This window comes from Alosa pseudoharengus, unplaced genomic scaffold, assembly GCF_046254945.1.
Source record: "Alosa pseudoharengus isolate Yale_2024_CS ecotype anadromous, Long Island Sound unplaced genomic scaffold, YU_APseudo_1.1 YU_APseudo_1.1_scf_12, whole genome shotgun sequence".
Classification (NCBI taxonomy): domain Eukaryota; kingdom Metazoa; phylum Chordata; class Actinopteri; order Clupeiformes; family Clupeidae; genus Alosa; species Alosa pseudoharengus.
The window spans coordinates 5,631,131-5,653,738 of record NW_027468587.1 but is presented as its reverse complement, the minus strand read 5'-3'; the positions used below and the strand labels follow the sequence as shown (position 1 = coordinate 5,653,738).

The window sequence follows — 22,608 nt, the reverse complement described above, 5'->3', positions numbered from 1 at the left end:
CTTTTTCGCCAAGAGGTGGCAGCTTGATACTGTAAGGTGTAAGCCATTGGTTCCAACGGAGATTTTATTTGGGTCGCCAGCATAGCCTAGCGACAATTTGTGTTGTGTAATAGGCCTAGCATAGGGCCTACCTTATATAGCTTATAGTTTGTTAACAGTCACGGTTTTGTCATAACTCCCTCTATGCATTTTTGCATTTAGAATAGCTCTAAAACCGGGGGGCGAACACGTCGCAGGGCGCCAGTGCGTGGATATCTCAATCGCAAAATTAAACAATATTTCTATCGGGCGCCTACCATGGACTAGGCTGGGTGAAAATCAAAAGATTGCGTCAAAAGATTGAGCTTAACCATTGACCTCATGGTTGCAAAATGCAAGGGAACATGAATCAGCATATTATTTGCACAAACAATAACGGAGAGTAGCTCTTCAACTTTGCCCGTTAAAATGTGTATGAACAGTCTCGCAACGCATTTCATGAAGGCCCTTTCAACATGTCAGTTATTTGCACCACTGGAAAAAATGGCATTTTGTTTTAGACTACTGGTATTTCATTTGTGCATTGACAATAAAGCTGAATATCATTTGAACTAGATGACTAAACTTATGCATATGTAGAAGAAGAAACATTCACAAAAATCCATGACATGACCTCTCTTCTTGATAGCTGTTGAAAACTGCATGGAACTGACAGGGATTGTTTTGTTTAATAATAAATAAATAAATACATTATGCTGCTACCTTCTGCTTTTCCCAAATTACATTACATTACATTTACATTTAGCAGACACTTCTTGACCAAAGTGACTTACATATTTCAGCTATATTACAAGGGATCACATTGTCCCCGGAGTAACTTGGGGTTAAGTGCCTTGCTCAAGGGCACAACTGTGGAAGCCAGGAATTGAACCGACAACTTTCAGGCTACTGCACGCTAGCCCAGCTCCTTAACCACTACACTACCACCGCCCCCAAATACAATGTAGCCTACAGGTGTACCTTTCATCAGTCCAGTTGCAATGGATGGACTGTGATGAACTGCCCTACTTGTGATTGTTTAGAGATTTTAAAGGTTTTATAACAATGTTACAGATTTTTTGGCCCAGAAACAAATCTATTCACCTTTGCAGCGCCAGTAGGCTACTTTGTGTGCGGAATGTGTGCAAACACACATTTCAAACAAGCATACACAAAAGTTTCAAGAGTGGGGAATGGAGTAGAAGATGGAGACAAATTCATTAATATGATTTATTTTCGCGGAATGGATGTGCAGGACTGAGCGGCGGTCATATTTTGTACCGCTACGCGGTACATCTAGTTTTATCTAATCCTTCCCCTATTTTCCCATAATTTTAATTTTAATTTTAATTCTATCTTTTCAAATTTTTCATTTACCTATTTTCATATGTTTATTTATGACCGCCGCTAGCGAAGCTAGCGAAGCGGTCATATAGGGATTGTCAATTTTTTTTTTTTTTTTCCCCCCCCGTCATCTACTTCCTGAATTTTTGGTCAACGATACCCGGGACACCGAACCACCGGGACACATGAAATTTGGTGGGTATGTAGCCCCACTAGACTTTTACGGAAAAATTTCGTTTCGTCCCCGGGGTCCACTCCCCCCCCGTGCTGGGCCCCCTGAACCGCAAAAAAAGCAGTTTTTCCTAAATAACTACCTGAACCGTGGCACCGAGGATGAAGAATCTTTTATGGTATGTTGGTCTCAAGGGCCCACATCAATCTGGCCCATAATCACTCATTTGTGATTTGCACCCCCCCGGTAAAAAATGAAAATGCAATATTATTCTGCTTTAATCGCCCCTATCTTCAGTTAAGATGTTCAGAACTGCACCAAATTTTATGTGTATGATTGACCTGGCATTCTCTGGGGGTATGCCAAGTTTCGTAGAATTTCATCCATGGGGGGTCTTAAAAAAAATAGATTATGTGTACATTTAGTGACTGTACACTCATTGGCCTGTAGATGGCGGTGCACACATATACACATGCACCCACATACTATCGGTATTAGAACGGCCGATACATAATTACAAATTCAGTAGGATTAAAAGAAAGCCAAAATATATATTCATCATCATCATCATGGCTGCATTTCCAGTATTGGCGATAAGTAGTCGTTTGTCCACTAGATGGCGCATCGTTGCAGTGAGACGTAATTTTGTTGGAAGTTAAACGTGGGTTGGAATAACAATGGACGCTTCCTACAAGGACTATAGTTTACCGCAGAGAACGTCTAATAAGGATAGGATGATGTTCACATGAAATGTAATTCCCATTTCTTCTTGAAGCCGAAATAAATCTGAGGATGTTTATCGGACATGCTTGGTTTTTACTGCAGGTACGTTAATCTTATAATATCAATAAGGACCTAGGTAATGTTACCTTAAGCTACTGTGTAGTGGGTCCCATTTAGAAGTGGCTACTTCATTCGCGCTTTCCTTGACTCATGGAGCTGCGTGAATTTTATTACAACTTTTCGCCACGATATGGCAGTTTAAGTCCGCTTGATACTGTAAGGCGTAATCCATTGGTTTCCAAATGAGATTTTATTTGTGTCGCCAGCATAGCCTATTGACAATTTATGTTGTAAATAGGCCTACCTTATACCTACCTGTAGCTTAGGGAAGCTAACAGCTTTCTATTAGGATCTAGTTTGTTAGTTACAGTTTTGTCATAACTCCCTGATGCATTTTTGCATTTAGAATAGCGTGAACAATATCGGGTGCCTATGGACTAGGCTTGGTGAACCCAGCCTGATCTGCCGCTATTTGTTTTTTGATTTCTTAAAAGATTGAGGTTGGTCTGGTGAAAGACAGACTAGCCATGGACCTCAGTTACACAATGCAAGGGAACATGAATCAGCCTATATTTGCACGAACAATAACGGACAACAGCTCTTCAACTTTGGCCCGTTAAAATGTGTATGAACAGTCTAGCGACGCATTTCATCAAGGCCCATTTGGACATGTCAGTTATTTGCACCACTAGATGTAAAACAGCATTTCGTTTCAGACTACTGTTACTTAATTTGTGCATTAACAATAACGTTTCAGACTACTGTTACTTAATTTGTGCATTGACAATAAAGTATTACATGAACTAAAGATGACTAAAATCTTATGTAGAAGAAGAAACATTCACAAAAAATCCATCCAGGGCAGTTCCAGCGTTATGGATGTGACAATTGGACTCATATTGGTAAACAAAATGCCTTAGAGTGGGGGCAAAATTAGTATCAGTGAATTAATTTGCATAACTTTTAATGTAACCTCTGTCCTCTGAATACTGAGAAATCCTCAAATTTCATATAATCAATTTATCCTAAGAATACAAGGCATTTTATCAGCGTTATGGATGTGACATGAAATGGACACACTTTTGTGAGAGATTACAGGTTTTCTACAAACTCTGTGAATTTTGAAGGAAACTGCCGAAACTATGATATATGTAGCATGAAGGAGACTTGAATGAACACAAAAAGTGTGTTTTTGAAACTATGCGTCATTTTCGTAATGCATTATGTAGGAAAAACTGGCGTTATGGATGTGACGGTTTCACGTTATGGATGTGACGTGTCTGAACCAGTCCTCGACAAACTACATAAAACACATGATAAAGGAGTGAATTTTGATATGAAACAATTGAAATAGTAATCATGAAAAACTAGCGATGAAATTATTGCTTCCTCAGTGCCCACTAAGATCCACAGGAAGAATCAGGACAACAAGTCATTTAAAATATAAAAAATATATATATTTTTTTTTTTTACCGTCAATTTTGGTCAGTGATTCCCGGGTTACTGAAACACCAGGGAACATGAAACTTGGTGGCCACTCCCCTAAATAACTAGCCCTACCTGAACCTTTGCACCCAAGATGACAAAATATTTATGGTATGTTAGTCTCAAGAGCCCACATCAACCTAACCCATACCCACTCATTTGTGATTTGCACACATAAAGTACATGCACGCGCACGTGCACACATGCACACACACACACACACACACACACACACACACACACACACACACGCACGCACGCACGCACGCACGCACAGTCGCACACATACAGACAGGCAAGCACACACACACATAAACACATACAGACAGGCAAGCACACACACACACACACACACACACACACATGCACAAACACCCACCCACATGAATGCAGACACATAAACACACACACACAGGCACGCATACGCATGTGTGCATGGAAACACACACACGCACACACACACATAAACACACAAACACAGCCACGCATACGCACATGCACACACACAGACAGACACACACACAGAAACACACACACACACACACTCTTATAAACAAAAGCAAACTCACATATTCACACACTCATTTACATGCACATGAGTTGCAGGAGTAGGAGATGGAGACAAATTGACAAGCGTGATTTATTTTTGCAAAGAGAATATGCAGGACTGAGAGGCGGTCCTATTTTGTACCGCTATGCGGTACATCTAGTTTATTGCTGCCGTTACTAATGTTACTCTGTGGGTATTAGCTACAGAGGACCTGACACTTCAAATGCTGGCATATCGCGTCACATTTAAAATTAAACTGTGTTAAGCAGACGTGAGCGGCAGGCTGAACACATCTGCAACAGAAGGAGGTTGCTATGTTAACTCCAGCTGCAAAGTCAGCCATCTTCACCAGCTAACACGATAATCCAGTTACTGTACAACAACAGTATGACAGTTACAGGAAGATAATCGCTCAGATTTTCGTTATTAGGCCACTTGAAAATAGGCTATGGCTAGGCTAATCACTGGAGGTATTTTAATATTATGTTTGTTTTGCTAATAGTTAGGCAAGGCCTCCTTGTGGTTTTGATCAACCTAATAATCTTTAAAATGTCAATTGTAGGCCTAAACACTAAGGTGAAATGCGTTGAAACTGACATGCCACTAGAACAGACGTTTTATCGGCTTTGAGGTATAACAAAGTCTCCAGTCTTGTAAATTCACATTATGTAACATCTATAACGTCACATCCATAACGCACCATTAAAGGTTTTAAAAGTAAGAAAGGGGCACAATTTGGTCATCACACTTTACATTTATATAAATCAGCTTTGCACAGACACTATGGACATTGTCGCATCAACGCTGTATGTGTAGCATAAACTTTTCCTATAAAACGTTATGGATGTGACATGGCCATGGAACTTGCTGACTTAAAAACAAAAGCCTTACAAATGTAAGGAGTTGTGCTCTTAAATGCAAGCTGAGCATAGACATTACTCTACCATTCCCTTGTCAATCTGGAATTTGTCAAATGACACAATTCGTTTGAACCTTGGGTCCATTTATCCACTTTTTAAATATGTATAATATTACCATGTGAAAAATGTTGTTTTTGTATGGTTGCACACCATATTTATGATGTAAAAACAGTGTAATTCTCCATCAAATTCAATCAGATCAGTTACAAACAATAAAATATAGACCTAAAGGAAGATTTTAACAACAGTTCTATTTGCGTATGCACAACTTTTTTTTTTCATGTTAAGGATGACCTTTGCATGGAATTGCCCTCCATCCAAAAATGACCTTTGTTTTTGATAGCTGTTGAAAACGGCATGGAACTGACAGAGATGTTTTTGTTTATTTATAAATAAATAAATAAATAAATAAAATTATGCTGATACCTTTTGCTTTTCCCAAATACAATGTAGCCTACAGGTGTAAGTGACCTTTCATCAATCCAGTTGCAATGGATGAACTGTGATGAACTGCCCTACTTGTGATTGTTTAGAGATGTTAAAGGTTTTATAACAATGCTACATCTTCTTTGGCTATTCTACAATCTATTCACCTTTTCAGCACCAGTAGGCTACTCTCTGTGCAGCTACACACATACACTCAGGCATGCCAAACAAGCATACACAAAAGTTTCAAGAGTGGGGGATGGAGTAAAATATGGAGACAAATTGAAGTGTGATTTATTTTCGCGGAACGGATGTACAGGACTGAGCGGCGGTCATATTTTGTACCGCTATGCGGTACATCTAGTTTAATTGTTTATGATTTCTCTGAGTATGATATGTATCAACTTTTATAACTTAGATTTTTATCCAAATTACCTCGATGTATATATGGCATCTCTTTTTATGTAAAGCACTTTGAACTGCCCTGGTATGAAATGTGCTATATAAATAAATGTTGCCTTGCCTTGCCTTGATTGAATGGACATTATTGTTTTATTATTGCCTTTCCCCTCATTTTCATTGCTTTTTTATTAGGCTATTAATTGAATTGATATTATTGTTTATTATAACTATTCTCCTTATTATATTTGATCAACATTCTAATCTGTTCCCAGTTCAATTTTAAATATTATTATGTTGTTTTGTATTTATGTGTCGCTTTGGACAAAGGCGTCTGCTAAATCCATAACCATAACCATACTTGGCCTATAAATGTGATCTACAGAGCAGGCTGTGGAGAGTGCAGCCTATAATGCTACATGCAGCAAGAACTCAGTGATGGAGCACGTAGGTTATGTGACATGCCATGCTGATGATGATGATTATGATGACTAATTAATTGTGATAATGTAATGACATGGTAATGATAACATAGTAAGGCTGTGCTGTGATCATAATAACAAATAGCGCAACTTAAGTTTTCATTGTAGGCTATAGTTTAAATGTAGCCTATTGAATCATTTTTTAAATGATACTTTGAATTCAAGCAGAAGTTCTTCTTTCATAATTGTTTGTATAGCCTACATGAATATGGAGATCATGTGCTTCATGGCTACATCTGATCAGTCAGAGTGCAGAGGCTACATAGATTACAAAAGGTCAAGATTGTACTCTCTATAGAGAAGAGCCGTCTGAACACAGCAAGTGTTTGCGGTCAGAGAAACATTAGCCTGTCCATATTTATTCTTCATAACTCAGGTTTTTACTAACCTCAGTCTGCCAGTCAGCTCTTTATTTTGCTGATTGCAGTCTGCCAGCTGAGGAATATGGCAGTTGCGGACAGTTATTGGGGTGTGACCATAGCTTCACGTGTATATTTGGTTAACAAGAACATTAAGGCAAAAGGATATCTGAGGATAGAAAAGTTTCCATAACACCCAAAAACGCTTTGTACGGTGGATTGATGGCATATCCCTTATTGGTTTGCCAAGACGACAGTCATCTACACTAACTGAGAAGATGAACACCAAATTATTATTGGATTGTTGCATTTAGGAAATAGGAGGCCCTTTGACCCCTTTGGATGAAGTACAGCTGCTCCAGCCTCAGATTTTGCGCAGATCTCAAATTGGGTTAAATATTCTGCAGAATATACATTCATTCTACTGCTCAGTGTTACATTGGCTTAGACTTAGTTAGGCTGTGTCATTTTGTAGTATTGTGATAACAGTACTACAAAACTACTATTGACAGTTCATCGGCTACTTTTGTCTCAGTGTGTTTCCTTGGATTGAACGGGTAGGTGTGAGTTTTTTCCACCACAATAGCCAATGAGGCCTACATTTGTCCATTTTCAGTGCTCCACGTCATTTTGTAAATTTGTTGTAAATATATGCATTTAAAGGGTAATGTAAGAAGGATTTTGTATTTAATTAGGTGTGCCCGACCGATTTGAGGGCGCTTGGGCCAAATAAGCCAGGGCCGTTTTTGTTTTTTGTCCCAGTCCACCCCTGCCCTGAGCAAGGCACTTCACCCTGAGATGCACCAGGGGCACTGTGTTTCTGGGACAGATAGGCCTCTGCAAGTTGCTTTCGATAAAAGCGTTAGCATAATAAACTAACAGTTTAAGTACTTATATACTGGACTTTGCCACTGACCTGGCCTTTGGGTTTGACTGCAGCATACACTGTGCTCTGATCTCCCACATTTCCTCCGTGTCCCAGCGTTGGCCTCATACCGGCGGCGTTATTCTGAAAATTGATATCTGCATAGGTAGGTCCCTGGAAAAACATGCAAAACAAAAAACAGCATGACAAAAATGTTTCTAAATCATTAAAACTGTATATGTATTATGTGTATGTACATAAATCTCTCACTCACTCACCCACTCACTCGCTCACACAAACACACACACACACACACTATCTCTCCCTCTCTCTCTCTCTCTTTCTCTCTCACACACACACACACACACACACACACATACACACACACACACAAACACAAACACAGACACACACTGACTAGGAAAAAGATGGTTCTACAAATGTAATAAGATGTTCTACAAATGTAATAAGCAGGGAGGGCACTCATCACACACCTGGCCTGAGGTGGGGCCAGCGGGGGAGCTGGGGAGTCGGACTCCTGAGTAAAGCGTCTCCCCGTTTCCACCATTTCCCTGATCCACCCTCTGCACATTTTTTCTCTGAAAGTGGCTGATGTCTGCATAGTTCAACTCCTGAAGACAAGTACATGTGAAACAAGCTTGTGAATTTGTTATCATCCAGCTATATATAAAAAATTTTCAATATGAGAACACAATTTATTTAATTTGTATTGTAAAGTGACAATAGAAGGATGCTAAGTGATTCCAATCTGAGATATGGGACTCAAAATGCACCCTTTCAGTGGCATCTGCCAACTTAAATCTGTATTCAAAGGTTAACAGAGAACGTATTTATGATTGCAATGCTGATTAAAGGTTGTATCAGCGATAGCGGGGATACGTCACTTCTGTTGATGTTCAAATGAAACAGAGAGCTCGCTCGCTAGTCCCTCCCCCTCCCTCCCGTGCAATTAAAACTCTCCTGAGCGTGCATCTCGTCGGTTATTGGTTGAAACACTTTATTTTGTATTTGAGTGGGTTGCCAACCCTTGTTGGTAGCAATTGTTTTTGTGTACAGATATCAGAGCCTAGGCTGTCTACAAAGACACGTTTTTTTGATGGCCTGCTTATGGGGCAGGCGGGTAGCGGATCGTTAGGAAAGATTGGATGAATGTGATCATTTATGTTTGGGCCTTTTTTGGGCCTGAAATCGCTGATACAACCGTTAACAGGCAATATTTGGTGATAAACAAACACTATAATGTAACATCGTTGGTTACACTTTACTTGAAGGTATCTACATAAGAGTGACATGACACTGTCATGAACGTGTCATAAACATTATAAACAAGTCATAAAGTAATTTGTTTTTTGTCATGACAAGTTAGGGTTAGGATTCATGTGTCATGACAGTGCCATGTGTTCATGACAGTGTCATATCACTCTTATGTAGATACCTTCAAGTAAAGTGTTACCAAATCTTTATATATTAGAGTTAAGTAATTAGAAATATCCCAAGAACAAATTCTTAATGCAATCAGCTACTGTGCTAATTCTGGTCTAACTCATTTCTAGCATTTGTCAATCAACTGTGCTTCATAGACCAACCATCATTCGGTAATCTACAGTCTGTATAGCCATTTTATGGCGCAAAGTCCTTTCATGCTTATGGTTAAAGGCTATTGACCTATTACCCCTGCCTGGAACTGTTTTGACCTGTGTGGGGAAGTTCCTGTCGACCAAAGTGGTTAAGTGGTAGTGTGATGAAACAGGAAGAGGAGACTAACGGGAACCTAGCTCACTACACTGATAACACAAGAGTAATTATATGTGAAGCATGCAGCTCACTACACTGATAACACAATGATCCATTAAAAAGAATGTAGATAAGGAATGTAGGTTGGACTCACCACTGAGCCATTAATGGTACGTGCTGTGTGAGAGAGAAATATCAAACAATTATCAAATAAAACTGACCTATATCGTAGCTAGTCTGTGATGGTTTTAAATCAGGAAAGGATGTAATGCAACATGATGAATGGTGTTCATTAACAGTCTCCCTCTCTTTCTCTCTCACACACACAGAAAACAGATGCAACTTTTCTTTTCTTACCTTGATGAGGCTTTGGAGCGCCCATTTTCCTATGGAGATTAAAAATATTACCTTAGTTAGTGTCCATTTACACAATTACCATTTGTCTTCTAGCATAATTTGAGTCTTTGAAGGTGAGATTTTACACACTCCACAGCTCCGTGACAGCTGGCTCCTGCTAAACTCACTCCCTGAAATAAACTCATCTGGAGTGCACACTATCAGAAAGCTTTTTTGTACAAATACTGAGCTGCCACGATGTGCCGGGCATAAGATAGGGCTCATAATGTCAGTTTCTTATAGAGGAGGTGATAAGACTGTGCAACTTCATCGTAAAGTGAGCTCACCCTTTTTTCTTCACAAAATAGAAGGTAAGTCCAGACACAGCTGCAAGTATGATAATGACTCCTATTACTATACCGACTATAGCTCCAGTGGACAGTCCATTTGGTTTTTCTGTGAAGACAAAACGGATGCTAATGTATGAGCAGTTAAGCCAAAGAATGAGTTTGTGTAAATGAATCACACTTCATAAAACTGATTTCACTGATATTTTAGGTGATGTACACCATAATGGTCTGACATTCAAAGCTTAAGATAAAGAAAATATGTTTTATAGTGTTCAAAAAATACAAAATCCTGGTAATGCCCTCACGCACAGTATAGGGAGAAACAAGATACTGCGAAGATAACAGAAAAGTTATTTAAAACTTGGACTGACTGGTTAATTCAAAGGGTGCATCACGTTTTCAGCTCTGCCCAATCTGTGTGATCAGACCTGCAATGCACTATAACCCCCTGAACACCCCACCCAGTCTGTGTGCTCAGACCAATGCACTATAACCCCCTGAACACCCCACCCAGTCTGTGTGCTCAGACCAATGCACTATAACCCCCTGAACACCCCACCCAGTCTGTAGGAAATAATGTGATTGAACGTCTAGAGAGACATGCACTAGCCAAGGAGCTGAAAATTACTTTCTGTAAAACAAGTTACTTGAGGCATTTAAGTGACCAGTGTTGGAAAATTCGTGAATATTTTTTGAGGCAAATGGAACACATTATAGATAAACTCCTCAAGCTCGTGTCTTTTCAAAATGTATTACCTTGAATTTTCAATTCTTGAATTGCTGTATTTCTGAGTTTGGTGATGCTGTTCAAAGCAGTGCAGGTATAATTTCCACTGTCTTCATCTGCACTCTCTTGTATAACATATGAGGCTCCACTTTGGATTTCTATCTCATTAAATGTCCATGTGTAGGTGCTATCAGGAATGGATTCAGCAGAACAGGTCAGGGTAATTTGACTACCAAGTACTATTTCTCCTTTAACCTCGATCTTGGTATTTTCTGGTCCATCTGTAACCATAGATACACACAATATGATTGAGTCAAAAAACAGACCCAATCCAAGTTTAATGCATTGATATAATGTTTCATTGATATGATGATAAAGAGCTTGAACCAATCCAAAACATCACACTCACAGTTCACAATCAGTTTAGAGACATTATGAAGAGAACTGACAGGGTTTCTGACTTGACATGTGTATTCTCCATTATCTTCTTTCTGCACTGGACTGATGGAAACTCTTCTGTTCTCCTCATGGAAGGTGATTCTGTTGCTAGACAGAGGTTGTTCATCCTTTGTCCACTCCCTGGTGACTATGGAGCCCCGAGCATCACAGGTTAAGTTCACTGAATTTTTATTTGCTATAAGGACATCACCAGGGTGTGTAATGTGAACATCAGATATTTTCTCTGTGTGGAGTGGAGAAGTTGAGAAGACATTGTTTGAGATTTCACTTAGACAAAAAGATCCCTTTAAAATTATTGCATTAATTTATTCAGGTTTTGTGATGTATTTTATAATGTTGTAAGTCTTGTGCAATAACTTTTTACAAGTGATGGTTTTACTGCTGATAATTCATTCAGGATTTGTGATTAATTTAAAACTAGTGCAGTGCCCGTTCAAACATGCCATTCCTGAAGAAAACCTGTAGCTCAATTACATGCCCACAGGTATGCCTGCTTTAAAAATAGGATGATAGGGAAACATCATTCCAGCTAAGCATTCAATAATGAATACTGAATATTATAATATATTAGCCTATAATTAATGTGGCCTCTAATAAATTTAGGCATGGCTGCATGTGACATTTCTACAGATCAGAATGACATAATGACAACTGTTTTGAGTTAAGGCTAAATGTGTATAGCTTACTGAATAACTTCCTAATGCTATTCGAAGCTTGCACATACTTTTATTTAGAGTGGTCACTACATAGGCCTAACGTTACCCGTGTTTGATGGCGTGATAAGTGACGTCTCTCAGTCTGCAACTTTGTCTAACGTTGGCTATGTGGCATTAGCCTATCGCTCGTTTCAATTTGGGACCTTGCAGTCGGAATTGTGGTTTGTTTGGTCAAAGTCTCAAGTCCAAAGTAGCCTTGGCTATTCGAAGCTATTTATTGCACATACTTTTATTTTGAGTGGTCACTACATACCCGTGTTTGTTGGCGTGTTGTTGGAAAATCTGCGTAATCATTTTATGCAAGCAAACTGCGTACAGGGAGTCTTTATTGTTGAGGTCAGACATGATAATCATCTTGCATCTTAGCCCACAAGCAGTTCCCGAGTAATCTGTTTTTTAAATTGCCACTGACTATCATCAAAGCGAGACCTAGTTACTGTCAGTAGCCTACATGATTCATGGGGTGGAGCTCCCCTGAAACTGGTCCCCTTGAAACAGTGCAGTGCAGCGACAAACGTCCTACGTAAATAAGCATATTTTGAAATATGCATTCAAAAATCTTCAAAATCGAGAGTGCCCACCTTTGTGCCACGCGCGAACCACATACAAAATCTTAGGTCAGTCTGACAAACGGTCAGCGAGATATGCGTGCCACAGACACACACACAGACGCTTCTTGCGATAGATAGATGTTATTTTATTTTTGACCATAGGGGGTCCTATGAGTTTCTGGGGAAATGTGCAATTTCAGGGGAAATGTGCAATATCAATACATTGGGAGAAAGAGGAACTGTGCAATATAACTGAGAAAAGTGAAATTATATTTACTGGTTTAAGAGGGCAACATACATAGGAAATAATGTGCAATACAACTTTACTGCAGTTACAGTAGAGGCTATGTGCAATATTAATGGTTTAGGTGTGTTTCTCTGCTCAAAGATTGAGGCACTGATTCCTATGTCTGCTGTGCTTACTCTATTTTAAACGTTCGGCCCAAAGCAAAGACAGTCAGCAGACCATTGTTCACATTGGAGAAAAGATACAGTGCTGCTTGAATGTTTGTGAACCCTTAGACATGTTTTTTTTTGGCTCAGACATGGTTTTTTTTACCAAAAACAAACAAAAAAAACTTTATTTAATGCAAATCAAAACCCCAATTTCTAAAGCTGACCTTCCAAATAATAGACAGAAACAAAAAAGTTAGATAGTTTCATTATATTTTCAACAAAAGTGGTTTAGTTCACAAAAACTCAAAATATGACATTTGCAAAAAGTATATGAACCCATGTAATTTCTTGTAGCACCTCCTTTTGCAACCATTACTTCAACCAAACATCTTCTGTACCCATTAACCAGACATCTGGCACTGCTGAGTTTTTGCCTACTCCTTGTTGACAAAGGTTGGAGGATCAACTTACATGTACTGCCCGCTTAGATCTATATTGAATCGAGGTCTGGACTTTGACTAGGCCAATCCAGAGTGTGAATTATCTTGATCTTAAGCCATTCCTTGGTCCTTTTGCTTGAATGCTTATAGGGTCATTGTCCTGTTGTAAAATATATTTCCTCTCTAGCTTCATCTCCCGGACTGACATGAGGTTCAGATGAAGAATTTGTTGATATGCCTGAGAATTCATGGTTTCCTGGGTGATATGGAGTCCTCCAGGTCCAGAGGCAGAAAAACTTCCAGAAGGCCTCTGAAAGTTGAATCTGACGTTGTTGTCTGTTCCAGTTTTGTCTGATTGTAGACACAGAATTATTCCAGATGTTGCCATCGAGGTCTGTAACTCTCTAGAGGTGATGTGTGGGTTAACTTTTGCCCAATTTCTTATCTTTCTGGTGCATCTTGGTCACACTTTTGATCATATTTATTTATATAGCACTTTTCAAGCATTGAGCACAAAGTGTTTACAGACAAACATGGAGAGCATTTTTCAATGCACAACAAAGTGCAACAAGTGCTTCACACGACACAAACAAACAAATAACAAAAATGCCTAACGGAGTGGCGTAATCGCCAGCGTACCAGTGACACCAAAACATACAAGACAGACAACAAACAAAATTAACTAATAATAAAATAAATAAATAATAATAAATAAATTCATGATATTATAAATCCATAATAAATCCATGTCAACATAGTCCAAATTGGTTGCATCTAACCGGCTGATGAGATGTTCAAGATGATGATGATGACGGTGCACAGCTGTGTCTTAGGCCTATAATAGACCAACCTGGAGGATGTAACATTAGTGGCAGTCTGGAGAGCACTGGAATCACAGAACAGTTGTGGGCGATCCTGCAGATCAGCTCGGTGGACTTTGACAGCGACAGTTTGATGTTTTGTGAGATTGCTGTCATCAGAGTTCTTCAATGTTAACTTTAGCTTCTACTCAATCCAGACTCCAGGGCAGGCAGCTAGCATGGCAGCTCGCAGGTCAGCAGCAGTTCGGTGGTCACGGCAGCGGCAGATCTCTCGCAGAGTAGTGCTAGCCTTGGTCCACAGCGGGACTGAGAAATCTTTTAGATCAGACACAGTGAAGTGCAGCGCCGTTCACGGATAAATGTCAGAGGCCCAGGGCAAAAACTAGGAATGGCAAGCTCTTCAGCTCAATGGACTAGCGTCAGGCATCAACCGACTTGTAGGCAGGAAAAAAGGACTAAGAATAACACAAAAACTAAAGAAAATAACGTAAATAAAGAGTGGATACATTTAACTACATTACATAAAAACAAACAAAAACATGATGCCAGACGGAGCGGCGTGTCTCGCCGGCGTCCCCGTAACCTAGCAACCTGGGCATCTACTTCTAGAAATTGGTGCTGTGATGTTGAATGCCCTCCATTTTCAAGCAGCACTGTACTTCAGAAGATGACCAAAAAAGGTCTTTCCTGTCACCGATTGCTTCCCATTTATCTGACCCCAGACAGAGATGTAGATGTATATTCAATACTGTATATCTGGCTATGATTCTTAATTTGAGTGTTTTTTGGCTTTGAGATTTCTGTGCCTTCTCTTTCTTTGTAACATTTTATGCTGAATGCTGTGCGTTGTGAAGGTTCCTGTGGCTACACTCTGCTTTAACATCTGTTTTGATTCGATCCTGTTCTAGCCAGAATAAAGAACTTTTACTTCACCAGTCAGCTTCAAGATTCCTGCCTGCTCTATACAGCTAACATTGGATTTTAAATCAACACATGGTGTTTTCATCTGGTCTTACAGTGCCTATAAAACAGAGGTGGGCAAACTGCAGCCCGCGGGCCGGATCCGGCCCGCCAAGCACTTTCATCCGGCCCGCCGAGCATTTCATTTGGTTATCAGGCTGCTTGCTGGGGGGTTTCAAAACCCAATGTGGCCCTTGAGCCAAAAAGTTTGCCCACCCCTGCTATAAAACATATTTACCCCCTTATGGATATTTCCGCTTTTATTGATTTAATAAATTGAATCGTTGTCAGTTTTATTTGGCCTTATTTTACAATATTGTATAAAAATCCCCCCTTTAATGTCAAAGTGAAAATTTCTACAAAGTAATGTTCATTAATTAGAAATATATAATGCAAAATAAGCGATTGCATAAATATTCAACCCCCTTAAAGTTACTGACCTAAATCAACAGTGGTCCAGACAATTTGTGCTAATGGTTATGGTAATGACATTTGGCAGAGGCTGGTCAATCAGTAATCCTTGCTATAACTACCATAAAGACAAAAGAACACTCCAAACAACTCAAAGAAATGATAATTGACAAGCAAGTTCAGAAAAACATCCCCTGGAGTTCAGTGAAATCCATTATAAAAGGAAAAATCCGGCGAGTTTTCACATAGATCTGTTTCTTGAGGTCACGTAATGTTGGTACAAAAAAAAAAACAATGTTTTACCTAGCTCGAGTTGCTACAGCCAGCAGCTACGTAATCAGGCAGTGCTCTGGGGCATGTCAGTGAGCCCCCATGTACATGCCCACAGAGTATAGCCTCATGAAAGTCAGAATAAATTAACAATATTTTTGAGAGAAAAGAATTGTCAATCGGTCAGATTTGACCACAAACACAGGAGGGTTAGGGATAGTCAGTCAGTAAAACAACAGAAAACCTGAGTTGTAAAAAAAGAGCTAACAGATAATCTGGTGCTTCTCTGACTACAAACACTTGTTGTGTTTGGATGAGCCTTCTCTGCAGAGAATAAAGCTTTGTATCTTAACCTTGGTGTGAATTTATTTTAGGCTGTGATACTAGTTTAGACCAGTGTTTCTCAAACTCTGGTCCGGGACCACTAGTGGTCTGCAAGTAGATGTGGTAAAGTATCATATAGATGAGGTGTTGGCAATATTGAACCAACTCTTGTAACACTGCCTATGCATGCAACGTCAGTTCACACTTTAAAACTGGGATACGAAACATATTAAATTGTCAAAACAGGGTTAGTTAGAGGAAAAGTCCTCTGACACAATAAACAAGATGGTTCAGCGAGTATTGTGCGATATACTGTTGAAGTATATCACACTATTGTATACTATTGTTTTTTAGTTAGGTGGTCCGTGAGTTTTTTTCTATCAGTTAAGTGGTCCTTGGTCTGAAAAAGTTTGAGTAAACACTGGTTTAGACACATTTCCATGTCAGACATATTCAGGAGAAAAACAAAATTAAGGAGCAGGCTGAAAGTGTTATGTTTATTTTATGTTACGTTTAAATCGATTGTCCTGTAACAATTGCTACAATCTGTGCATAACTGTGCTCATAGGCCTACAGTAATTGTTTTGTGTTGCTATCAACTAAATAATCTGGAGTGATACTTTGAATTCTGGCAGAACCTCTTCTATGGCATCAATTTCATGTCTAATGTACTGTGAATCAAAACTAAATCCCACCCTCCAGCATCTGGCAATACATCCTGCCACTCTGCTGTCTAATTCATGATAAAACTCAAGTGAGAATCTTTCAGAACTGAGAGGTCTACTTATTTTGTAAAATACAAAATTAAACGGTTACACATTTGAAATATATTTGTAAACACTTTTATAATATCTTGACATGGCAATGAGTTCAGTTCAGAAGGGATGAGCTTCATTCATTCAAAAGAGCTATATATGTAAAAATGTCCCTATATGTATCAAAGAAATGTTGCTCCTTGAGATTAACTTAACTCAATCGGGGTAGCCGTGGCCTACTGGTTAGGCTTCAGGCTTGGAATCGAAGGGTTGCCGGTTCAATCCCCGACCTGACCGACCCCAAACATAAAATGTGGGCAGGGAAGTGGTTGAGCACTGCTCTGAAGTGCCCTTGAGCAGGGCACCTAACCTAACCTAAGTCCTTTTAGGCAAGTCCCTCCACTCGGCGACCATACCGCAACGCTTTTTGGGCACTCATCGGGCATCCTATTCGGCAGAAATTCTATTCTATACACCTATTCACGACACCAATCTTGCTCCAGCAGCGAGTTCACAACACACCACATGATTGGCTCAATGTATTCACATGTCGACGTTTTGCCGAGGAAGGGGTGGGATATGTGTATAGACAACTGCCATATTGGCGTTACAAACAAGACCCATGCATTTCTATGGAGGATTTTTTGAGTGCTGTGTCTCCTCATTAGAAAGTCTCTGACCTAACCCCTCACTGATCCCCGAGTGCCGCAAGGCAGCCCACTGATCTGGGTTAGTGCGTGCTTCACCTCATTGTGTGCTCTGTGTGTTCACTAATTCACGGATTCACGGACTCCTTGTATACACAAGAATACTTGACCTATAAACCTAAACATTCTAAGTGTATTAAAGTTAAAGGTGAGGTTCACTGATAATTAACCAACACTTTTATCCAACGTGATACAGATTCGCAACAACAACAATCTCTGGTCGACTGATTGTCAATCGGTAACGTTACCACTACCCGTAAATGTAATGATTCAAGGTCAAAGGGGAGGTATTACAGTATATGATATTTAATTAATAATGTGAGATATTTCGGTAACGCTTTAGAATAACATGTGCTTATTAGGTATTAACAGTGCATAATAAGCAGTTAACAATTCATTACTAACAGTTAGTTAACTGTTGTTATCCTTTAATAACATTAACTAACTGTTAACATGCAGCTTGTAAGTGATAATAAGCAGCCTTTTAAGTTACTTACAAGCATATTTGTTAACAGTTGTAAGTGTTAACAAGCAGCTTGTTAATGCTTGTTAATGGTGTATAAGACAAATAGGTGGATAACTAATACACTTATAAGACCTTTCTTACCTATTTGTAGTAAATTTTGCAGCCCCCCAATCTAAAGCGAGGACCATTTAGCCTAAAGTTCCACAAGCCCAACCTTCTATCTCTCTATACTGTATCTCTCTATGTAGCTTGGTTTAGCTGTGAGAAATACACCTTCAAAATTGTTGCAGTGAGTAGGAATTGAACCCTGGTCTCCTGCATCAGAGAGTGCATTGCTACCTATTGAGCTACACTACTTTTCTTGTACTACTGATGAAATTGTTCATTTTGATTCTATATTCCGAAGTGCTATATCACACTAGCTATGCTTTTTACAAATATGTTTCTGATGGAAAAGTGGTGTTTAATTAATGCAGAAACAGACCACGAATGTTCGCCTCTGTTCAAGGCAAACTGAAACATGTTTCAAATCGATCACGAACGTTCGCCTATGTTTGCAACTTTAAACCAGAGCTTTGAACGCACCCACTTATCGTCTTTAAGCCTCGGTTGCTAGGTAACCAAACTATATACAAAGCTGGCATATCTTTAGACTGCTGACAAACTGACAAACTGTTTTATGCGTTCACTGGACAAAGATTATGGAAATTAAACACCACTTTTCCATCAGAAACATATTTGTAAAAAGCATAGCTAGTATGATATAGAACATCAGAATATTTTCCATTAGCCAATTAGGAACAGTAGTGTAGCTCAACAAGTAGCGATGCACTCTTTGACGCGGGAGACCGGGGTTCGATTCCTGCTCACTGCAACAATTTTGAAGGTGTATTTCTCACAGCTAAACCAAGATAGATAGAGAGATAGAAGGTTGGGCTTGTGGAACTTTAGGCTACATGGTCCTCGCTTTAGATTGGGGGGCTGCAAAATTTACTACAAATAGGTAAGAAAGGTCTTATAAGCGTATTAGTTATCCACCTCTTTGTCTTATACACCATTAACAAGCATTAACAAGCTGCTTGTTAACACTTACAACTGTTAACAAATATGCTTGTAAGTAACTTAAAAGGCTGCTTATTATCACTTACAAGCTGCATGTTAACAGTTAGTTAATGTTATTAAAGGATAACAACAGTTAACTAACTGTTAGTAATGAATTGTTAACTGCTTATTATGCACTGTTAATACCTAATAAGCACATGTTATTCTAAAGCGTTACCGATATTTCAAATCCTTCAAACATCAGTCCTTGTCTCTTTAAAAAGATGGCAGTTGTATGACTCTTCTTGGGCTTACCTAGCACAGTGATGTTTTGTGGTGATGATATTTTATACCTCAGGGTTTTATTGTTATATGCCCAGCAGGTATAGGCACCACTCTGATTGGTCGTAACGTTTTCCAGTCTGAGTTCTGATCCCTCGCTGCCCAGCAGGGTTCCATTCAGTGCCCACTGGAACTGGGCAGCAGGGTTGGACTCAGAGGAGCAGGACAGGGTGATGTCAGAGCCTGCACTGTAGAATGGGTCTTCAGGTGTCACTGAAACTACTGAACTATCTGGGCCAGCTGTAATTACATTATAATAGCTCATTACATTTCATTGTTATTTTGATATTATATCTATATTAACTTGGCCTACACACTTCAGTGTTCACTGGGAGGGATCTTTGCTCCAATTGCCAACTGCTGATTCCTTTGATGGTTATAGACCTATATGTGTTGTTAATAGCTTTACAGAGTAGGGCCTATACTGAACAACTTTGCCTTTATCTTTGTGGTAGCTGTACTCCTCTGCTGCACATCCCCAAACTGCCTCAACAAAGTGGCTCTCTGACCTACACTAACACCTTTATAGGTTACCTATGTAATCATGGATACCTATAGTAATGAACTCTTAGGATTTATTATGTCACAACCTTCATTAAAGTGTAATTCCAGCGAAAATTGACCCAAGGGTGTTTTTTCTGCATTAAAACACATCAAATAAGCTGTGGAGACCGTATTTTTCGTTGATCAACCACTACAGAGCTTGCTCCGCTGTACGCTATAGCCCCAAATCGCAAACAGTTGATTAGCTAAGGGCCATGAGCAAAACGCTTCCTAAATAACATTTTTTAACCAGTAATAGGCCTATTTTTCAAAACAGCATCGAACCTCGTCAGTAGCTTGCTCAAGGTCCTTACACATAAAATGAAGCACCAACAACGTAGTTAATGAACCCAGAGTTTATTACAGAAGACTGTTAATCTCACAGAAGACTGATAGATAGATAGATAGATATATAGATAGATACTTTATTGATCCCCAAGGGGAAATTCAAGAAACTGAGATCTCACACGGAGCATGACGTTTATGCCTTATACAGACTTTCCTTTGAGAGGAGCAGGTAGGGGGACAGTTGCAGTGTTCTTTTAGTCTTCTGTAATAAACTCCGGGTTCGCTAACTACATTGTTGGTGCTTCGTTTTATGTGTAAGGACTTTGAGCAAGCTACTGAAGAGGTTTGATGCTGTTTTGATCAATATCACCCTTGGGTCAATTTTCGCTGGAATTACACTTTAATGTCTTGCTAACTCAGCCACTATATGGTCATTATATGCCAAAAACAGGCATGGCTACGCTGACCATAAACTTGTGCTTTGGTGGCTCTGTTGATGACAGAAGCACATTTTGTATGCATGTGGTTTGCAACTGAACCACCATCTGATTCTGATTTACACAAAATCTGAGCTTTCTTCCCTGATGCTGCATCAAGTGAATGTTGATGAAGTGTAACAAGTTCTAGTGATATTACTTATTGGAATAAAGCATATAACTGACACAGTAAAACAGATTCTGTGATAGATAACGTGACATAAGGGGTGTGCCACGACGAAATAAGTCCTGTGTCGCGGAAATTCATTTTGAGATATAGCCTAGGCTAGCGCTTTGAATGCAGAGAGGGTCGAAAAATTACTAAAATATGTATTTTTCTAATTTCACCACAAACACATTCCTTAACCTCTTATCTATCACTCATTGACATATCTTACTGTAAAACGACCTAGAAATATGTTTTTGAAGGCCAAATGTGTAGGCTGTGCTTTACAGGGGTGCCTTAATACCACTTGAGGCCCCCGGTCTATGGAGGTTTTACTTTTAGCATGAAGAACAAGCGGCTCTGGCTCATGTGACGTGAACATTGGCTACCTTATGTATTATCACTTCACTGCCCAACACTACCCTACATGGAGAAATATCTCATGTTGGAGAAAACATATTATTTGTGTGAATGGGCCAACACAAGCATAGGTGGTGAATGGAGATGCAGATCACTAATTCATTATTTTGCGCAACAGCCCATGTTCTGCGTTCACTCCAGTGAGACAGGTGAAATAAATGTTTTTCAAGCTGTTTCACTGCCTGCTATGCCTTCTGTTTTCACAGACAGTTACAGGAATCCACATCATTCGTTATATTGTTGCTAACCTACCCACGTTATCTCCAGAGGTTTTCAGTTTGTCAGTCAGTTTCAGCCTCTCCTCTAGCTTCACTACACCCGTTGGATTTATTAGGATATTATTACTTTGAATTGTGCTTTCCTATGGGTTGTCTGTACTGTTTGCATTATCTTGAAATGTCATTCATATCACTAATAATATGAAACTCTCAGTGAAAAGCAAAGTGTGCTGGCCTACAAGCATTTGTGCATGACAAAAAACATCAATAATTGATCAATAAATACATTATATAAGATGTAAATGTACATATATTTCAATTAATTCTGCACTTACAGTGAATTGTCAGTTTGAAATGATTAGAGCTCATATTACTGATATTATTCCATGCTTCACAATTGAATGGTCCATCATCATATCTAGTCACATTCAATATAGTGAGGCTCCTCTTGTCTAGCAGAACTCTGTCACTTCCTGTGACAATAGTACTCCTGTTAAACCATCGAAATGAGGGCAAGGTGCCAGAGGCGGAGCATGTGAGAGTGACAGAATTGTTGAACTCCGCCAGCTCATTCTGATCGGCTTCTGCTGTCACATTGGAGATTTTCTCTGGAGGTTAAATACAGTATGGATAACTCTTAGCATATCTGTGAAATTATGGTTTTCCTATGCAATTAATCAATTAATTAGACCAATACAATCTTAGTTAACACATTTCACACCACTAACTGTTAATTTCAGAAATTCATAACTTTCTATTTTTACATATGTGCAGAATTTTTAGTCAGGATCAACAGAACTAAAATGACAGAATTATGATACGGTATATAAAGTGACAGAATGTTCCTAGACATTTGGTAGGCAAAAT

General features: G+C 39.3%; 1 protein-coding gene across 3 annotated transcripts in view; it reads right to left on the bottom strand.

Annotated features, from left to right (window-relative positions):
• LOC143118763 (cell adhesion molecule CEACAM1-like) overlaps nt 1-22,608 on the bottom strand; it is a 52,751-nt gene that overhangs the window by 13,583 nt on the left and 16,560 nt on the right. For 2 of the 3 annotated variants that reach the window (XM_076279856.1, XM_076279857.1), the window contains exons 3-11: nt 22,077-22,349; nt 19,604-19,870; nt 11,381-11,653; nt 11,001-11,252; nt 10,242-10,350; nt 9,916-9,944; nt 9,713-9,735; nt 8,298-8,435; nt 7,855-7,977 (exon numbers count right to left, since the gene is read on the bottom strand). In XM_076279856.1, the coding sequence (XP_076135971.1) occupies nt 7,855-7,977; nt 8,298-8,435; nt 9,713-9,735; nt 9,916-9,944; nt 10,242-10,350; nt 11,001-11,252; nt 11,381-11,653; nt 19,604-19,870; nt 22,077-22,349 (1,487 nt within the window). The remainder of the gene's footprint in view (nt 1-7,854; nt 7,978-8,297; nt 8,436-9,712; nt 9,736-9,915; nt 9,945-10,241; nt 10,351-11,000; nt 11,253-11,380; nt 11,654-19,603; nt 19,871-22,076; nt 22,350-22,608) is intronic. The other variant, XM_076279858.1, reaches the window with a different exon arrangement.